A 7262-nucleotide genomic window follows, 5' to 3' on the forward strand; every position below is an offset into this window, starting at 1 on the left:
AGCTAGAGACCAGAATGATAACGCAATGAGCATGTTGAGCTAAGGACAAATAGATATTTTATGATCAGCAGTCAATTTGATAGAATGATCGATCTTAACCAACCCTTATATTATCCTACTTTTTTTTTTTTTTTTTAATCCCTTTCAAGAATATTCTGTGTTGATTTCTTGCTTCTGTAATGCTATATACATATGCTTTCTTAAAGCACTTGGATATGTTATTACAGATTCAAAGGAGTTATTAAACAAAACAAAGAGTACGAGTTGGGTTGGCAAGCATTTCATATCATATTGGTATCTTAATATCTCTAAGTGAAAAGTGCGTTTCTGTATACACCCTTTTACATATTATGCATGTATGTGCCCTTTTACATGTTATGCATAGATCATTGGGGCTTCAGATTCTTATATTGATAATAATGACTTTCTGAGAGCCACATAAATGATATGCTCTTTGTGATTGATCTCCTGGAAAACCTTATAATATTTGAACCATAAACCATGTAAATTTGGATCTGTTAGTCTGGAGAAGGTTGGGGAGTGCACTGTCATGCATATCAGATGCCAGCCTGCCACTGTGGGGTACCCTATCAGTTTAGTTCATACCTTTTTGGAAATACAGATGAAGCTATATTTCTTTGCAAAGGGATTCTTTTTAGATGAAGCTTATAATAGTCACAATGAGATCAATTCTATGATCAGCAATGGAAAGTCTTCTGCTTATTGGTTTCTACTTTGTGTTTAGTGATTATGTAGTGATAACAACTTGACTAATTATGTAGTGATAACAACTTGACTTGAAATCATGTTCATACTTGATTATGGTCTCATAAGAAAAAGCCGTGAGTGCCTTTTTCGTTTGGTCTCTTTTAAGCTATTTTTTCTTACAACGACATTGCCTACTTGATTCTTTTTCGAAGTTACGCGTTGTCAAAGGACAACCTGCACCATCTGTGGCTCCTCAGCTTTCAGTTTTCAAGACTGCACCACTGGCTGTAGGTTAATTAGAATGACTTTTCACAGTCCTTTGCATTGTCCAATGCAGTTGAAAGGTCTATAGCACAATGCAGTTGAAAGGTCTATAGCAGAGACAGCAGGAAGTTTCTGCCCTGGAGTCTTGGCTTCCTTCAATTGTTACCATTGAGCTTTGGGGATTCAGCCTTTATGAGTTATATTGCTCTATTTTTTTGTAATGGGGTCAAAGGGTCATATAATTTGTTGTTACATACATTTGATTTTTGATATATCTGATTGGCGCAATGCTGATTTTAACAATTTTCTTTAAATAAGGCCTCTGACAACAATATTTAGAATATGTTATTTTGTAATATGTATAAATTTGATAACATGTGCCGTTAACCTTTCTTAGCGATCATAACTCTACTACATATAAACTTGAGTTAAAAAAAAAAAGTGTCACTGAAAATTGTCTATTAGTTTTAGTTGTTGAGAGGTGGTCAGGTGGAGGATACTGAATAGCATGAATATACATTTTAGTTATAGTTTAGTGATTCAATCAGAAGAAGTTGATTGGAGATATGCATTAGCATGCAAGATGAATGAGGCAATTAGAAGATCATTCTCGTGAGAAGTTCTATAGTTAGTAAAAACGTGCTCACGTACATACGTACAGTTTCCACATAATCAGAATCTATGAAATCCTAATAAGCTGACTTTGAATGATCACTATAGTTCAGATGGATTAATTACAGTAACAGGTCTTAAAATGATGTATTGCTTAGTTATTGTTTCAATGTCTGCTTCTTTCTTTTTAGCTAGGGATATGTAACTATATATAGATAGCTTGGGCCATTGTAGAAGGATCAGTACAGTTTTGAACTCCGTGGCATCAAAGAATCAAACTGCAGAAACTGGTATTAACCTCTTCAACAAACAGAATTAATGTTTCCATACAATCATACGCGGACCAAATCAATTACCTTTCTTATCTTACAAAATATAAAGTTAAAAAAATCCCAAATGGGACGATGAATTTGATAAATACTGTAACAGGGGTGAAGCTTGCATGACTCGCTGCATCAGGTGAGAATGGACGTATGAATGCAGAGTTCATCTGCCATATCTGGAGTGAGGCAGTAAAACTGGTGTCAGTAGCATTGTTGAACAAAAAGAGCCTTGCAGCTCCATAAATTGCCTGAGTTGGGTAAACGCGCGTTGTTATCGTTGTTCGTCCACCTTGAGCAAAGCTTTCAATTATTGAATGATCAACCTGGAATACATATATGATTGAAGAAGGTCATAAATTTGATGATTTTGTTATCCATGGGTTAAAATGAGTTAATGAGCTAAGTTCAGCCCACTTACCAGTATTCTCAGAGATAGCGTTTCACCTTTCAGTACTGGAACATAGCTACCACTAACTTGTTTAACAACATCAGTTGCCACAGAAGACCTATAAGACAGAGAAAACATATTTAGTTCAGCAATTCAATATTACAACCAACTAATAAATTTCTCAAAAACATTCTCATACGCTATGTTGTCAAACTATGAATTTCAACCATTGATTAGGTGGGATAATTGTGTTTGAAGGTTTTGATTTGGTGATTCAGTGTCTAATAACATAACATGCACGATATTAGATATAATAAAAATCCAAATACGCACCTTGTTTGATCAGCACAGAAGTAGGTATTGACAGTGCCACCAGATCCTTTGACAACATAAAAGTAGACAGGAGTGCGCTCAGAGAGGCTGTCATCTGCAAGAACAAGAAGACCAAAGGGTCCCAATGCGCCGCGTTTGGCAGCTCCACCACTAGTTTGGCAACTGAACTCCTCGTTGGATTCAGCTGCGCTCTCTACAACCTTCTGATCCAACTCAAACTCCACGACAATGTCCAACTGTAACATTCATGCCAACCAAAATTTAAGCCAAGAGGTAATTTCCTCCAAATTGTGACAGAAGCTTAAGAATAGCATGCAGATTGCAGACCTGTGTAGCTGTGCCAACGTCAAGTGGCACCACTGACCCTGCCTTGACTTGTACCTTGTCGAAGTTCTTCTTGTTCAATCTCAATTTCTCAATCTCCTCCACTGGCCATTGAAGTAGATTGCTACCAGTCTTTTGATCAAACAACACTGTTCTTGGAATTCCCTGTTCAAAATTATTCCAGAAACATTGTTACTTAAGCAAAAGAATACAGGTGTAAAACTAAAGGGAAATGTTCTGTTACTAGGCAGTTTAGTAACACAAGATGCCTATGCGGGAAGTCTCTGAATTTTCAAATCGCTTTAAGCTGAGTCTTGGAACATAAGCGCCTTATGTTACTAGACTCTCTCGCAAGTGAACATTACAAGAGATACCAAAACTTTTGCCAAACTTACTCACCAAGCGATGTATCAGGTAATGTAGCAATACTTGTTAAAACAAATGAGGTTTAGACAAATGAAATACTGTCAAATCATTTGAGGCCCAAAGTTTTAGGATTTGTTTTGGTGTTCTAGCTCTAGCATTACTTGAATTATTAAGCAGAAAAGAAACCGATGTACCTGAAGAGATGCCCAACCCTTCTTGACATCAGCATTCTCACTATCGGACTCTCCAATCCAACCCCACAACACCCTTCTCTGCTTGTTCTGATCATAGAAGGTCTTGGAAGCATAGAACTTCCCATAATCATACCTAATCCCAATCCCAACATCAATCTTTTGATTATCAGGAACCCATTTTCCAGTCTTCTCATTATAAGACCCCAATGCATAGTAATCATTCCTATCATCATCAAGACTAGCCTTCATCACATGCTTCACATCAGCCCCATTCTGAGAAGTGTCCAACCCCTTGTCACTAGTTTTCGACACAGGATAAAAATCGATACATTCCCACATTCCAGTCCCAGGCACAGCATGAAGCACACCATCTAGTTGCTCATACGTAATAAAGTCCTTGGTGTCATAAACCAAAGATATACCAGTTTTGTTAACCTTGGACCCAATTGTAATCCTCCATTTCCCATCAGTAGTGTACCAAGCAGTGGTCGGGTCCCGGAAGTCCTTGACTCCGGTCCCGGGAGGGGGGACTAGAACCGGGTTTCCGGAATACTTGACCCACTTGGTGAGGAGAGGGTCTTTGTGGTCAGCAGGGTATGCAAGACATTGGACCTGGACTGACTCATTGGTTGAACCAGTGTAGAGCATGACAATTTGGTCATTTGGGAGAATTGTAGCCGAGCCAGTCCAGACTCCATTGATGTCATACCATTGATCAGCTACCATTGCTAGAGGAAGGTGAAGCCAATGGATCAAGTCTCTGGATACTGCATGACCCCATACTATGTTTCCCCATACTGCACCTTTGGGATTGTACTGGTAGAAAAAATGGTACCAACCCTTGTAGAATAATGGACCTGTACAACAAAATTTGATGTTACAAACTATAATCTACTGTCAACATCACTAGTGGTCAAATTTTATTATGAGACTTGAGTATGTTTATATCACAGTGTGTCATTTTATTTGAATATCGATACATAATAACATCAAAACGCAAAGACAAAAGCTGTTGAGTAATGAAACAAGAAAAATTAAAGATTGGCTTACCGTTGGGATCTGAAGCAGCAAGAAGAGGATTCCAGAACCAGAGCATTGGCAAATGAAAAGGACAACCATAGAAAATAACCAAAATCAATAATATAGAAAATAATTGAAATTCAATGAATAAGAATGAAGAAAGTAATGTATTCACGCAAAAGAACTAGTCCGAAAAATGTATCATGTATTTATGGACTACCTCAAAATTTGATTTTTGACTTGCAGTCAAAGCCATCATCTTATGGTGGCTAAGTTTGTATTAGTCACTAATAATTATCTTACGAATAAGTTGGCAATACAAGTTTTTTGTCATTGAGAGGGTAAAACATGTTTTTAATCGACCGTTAGATAATAAAACATCATTTTAATGTTTACATAAGTGAATTGTTTAGGTTGAAAATTTAGAACATATTTATCTTTTTATGACAAAAATACAAGAATGTTGCATATTTAATAAAGATAGTCATATGAATTTGAATTGAATAGTTTGTATTTATTTGTCAAATGAAAAAAGATTACTCTATCAATTCCATATAATATTTATAACTTGGATGAAAACTAATCTTAACACAAAAAATCTAAAATTTGTAATTCTAATATGTTGTTAAATGCAGATAGAAAAGAGAAATTCTACAGTGAAGGCAAGAATCAACCTTTTTTTTTTTTTTGAGAATGGCAAGAATCAACTTTAAGTATTGTAAATGAGTATGGAAAGGACATTATAAAATTCTGAAAAGTAGAATCACTTTGTTCATGACCCATCATTTTTGCAACCACATGAATAAAAGAAAAACCAAGTACAAAATGTCTTCCTTTACCCAAACCACGTGGTTCAGATCAACACATCCATCTCATTTCTGGTCCATAAGTTAAAAATTGAACGGAAGCAAATCATTTTGTCCAAGCAAATCATGTTGTCTACACCTCTTAAAAAATGAAAAAAATCAGGAAAAAAGAAAGAAAGAGAGAGTAAACGAGCCGGCACTACGAAAATTTTCTAGTTAAAATGCATATCAATGAATCCATTTCCCAGTTGACTGAATCGAAATCTTAGTATTCCGGCCGGTCCCTTCCAAAAAAAAAATGGTAAATTCATACGTACATACCATTCATCCAATTCTTCTCCGGCTGAAAATGGAAAGCAGTCCTCTGCCACGACAACATGCTATTGTTCCACGGATACACCGGCGTGCCCGCACCAACATCGCTGCTGTACAACCGGCTCGATTTCTCCGACACTCCGGCCGCCATGCCACGTGTCACCGCCTGCAACTTCTCTGCCTTCTCTGCCTTGGTGGCAGTTTCCTTGGTCGGTGAAGCAGCCAATAACATTGGCTTATCCCTCCTATTGTGCCTATGGTACACATTTCCATCCTGACCTGTATTCCCTATAATGACCACCAACAAAGAAACCATCACCACTCCGGCGAACATCGCCAGAACCTCCTTCACGTGTATCCGGCGGATCTCCGGAGAGGAGGATCCCCCTGGGAGAGGAGTGTAGGCGGTGGGAAGGGCATCGGGGTCAGACAGAAGCAAAGGTCTTGTGTCTGCCATGGGATTCAGGCCTTAAGTTACAAGTTTTGATCTGAAAGAAGAGAGTAATGGGATTGTTTTATACTCGCTAGAGATTAATGGGTGCTCTTGGATTTCATATTTTTGAATGAGTTGGGGGTCGAAGTTTCAGACAAAGTGCATGTGTTCCATATACATAAAGCACGAGGAAGATCAATTTAATTTGGTTTTGAATATTGGAGAGGGACAAGTGGACAAAGAAATTTCTGGTTTGCTGAAGAAGTGGACAACGTACAGAGTTTGAAGCTGGCTTAGCGAGTATTGTGGTAAGCTCTGTTTGTTGTCATATAATTGTAATTTTAATATTCATGAACTTTTGGGCTGAATGGAAATGGCATTTAACATTTTGTTCTTAATTAGGAATAATTAACGTGAGGCCGTGAAGGTAACAGTTATCCCCTGTATTATGTCTGACAAGTATGTGTATATTAATTGATAGAGTCGTAGTGTCTTTCCTTTTTCGACCAAAAAAAAAAAGAGTAGTGTCTTTGCTTTTTCTCAAAGTTTACCTATTCAAAGTTTCAAACCGAATAAAGAGAATCCAAGTTAGAGGTCAGTTAGATACGGCTATACTTACTGTCAAATAAAACAGTTGAATGTTTTAAAAAAGGTTCATTGCATTAGATGACCAGCCAAAAAGCTAGAGTCTAACATACATTTAAAGACAAAACAGTTGAATGTTTGTTAAACTGAGTATTTTTAAAAGTGCTTATAGTACTATAAAAATGACAAAATATTTAGTAAGCTTGAAATTAAAAGTACTACAATAAAAAAAACAAGCTGCATTCTTAAGTTAGTCTAAGAGAGCTTCTCTTTTGGTTTTAAAAGATCTCTGACAAAAAAAAAAAAAACAGTTGTAATTGTTTTACGAAACAACGTTGCTATCCATTGCTTTAAATTTAAGTTGCTAATAAGTTTTTCCAAACACAACCTAGGTTGGTATTTTCTAATTGAGCTGTCATTTGTTTTTGGTGTATATATAGCTCTTAAATATCTAACACTTCTCAAAGTCTACCGTCTTTTAGTTGAAGAAGTTAGATTTCTTTTTTCTAATTGATGATAAAAGAATTGTTTTGGAGTTCATTTAAACGGTTAGGAGATTCTAATTTTAGGATCTTTTATTCATTATGTAAT

The 7262-nt window shown here is 36.6% G+C and overlaps 1 protein-coding gene across 1 annotated transcript; it reads right to left on the bottom strand.

Moving 5' to 3' along the window:
• Positions 1-1849: 1849 nt before the first annotated feature.
• On the bottom strand, positions 1850-6356 carry LOC112176825 (acid beta-fructofuranosidase 2, vacuolar). Its single transcript, XM_024314915.2, has 7 exons — positions 5660-6356; positions 4563-4571; positions 3513-4369; positions 2956-3117; positions 2629-2864; positions 2326-2413; positions 1850-2230 (listed from the first exon to the last, which is right to left on the bottom strand). Exons 1-7 carry the CDS (start codon positions 6108-6110, stop codon positions 1946-1948), a joined length of 2088 nt encoding a protein of 695 aa, XP_024170683.1. The 5' UTR covers positions 6111-6356; the 3' UTR covers positions 1850-1945.
• Between the last annotated feature and the right edge of the window lie 906 nt (positions 6357-7262).

This window comes from Rosa chinensis, chromosome 7 (assembly GCF_002994745.2).
Source record: "Rosa chinensis cultivar Old Blush chromosome 7, RchiOBHm-V2, whole genome shotgun sequence".
In the NCBI taxonomy this organism is placed as follows: Eukaryota; Viridiplantae; Streptophyta; class Magnoliopsida; order Rosales; family Rosaceae; genus Rosa; species Rosa chinensis.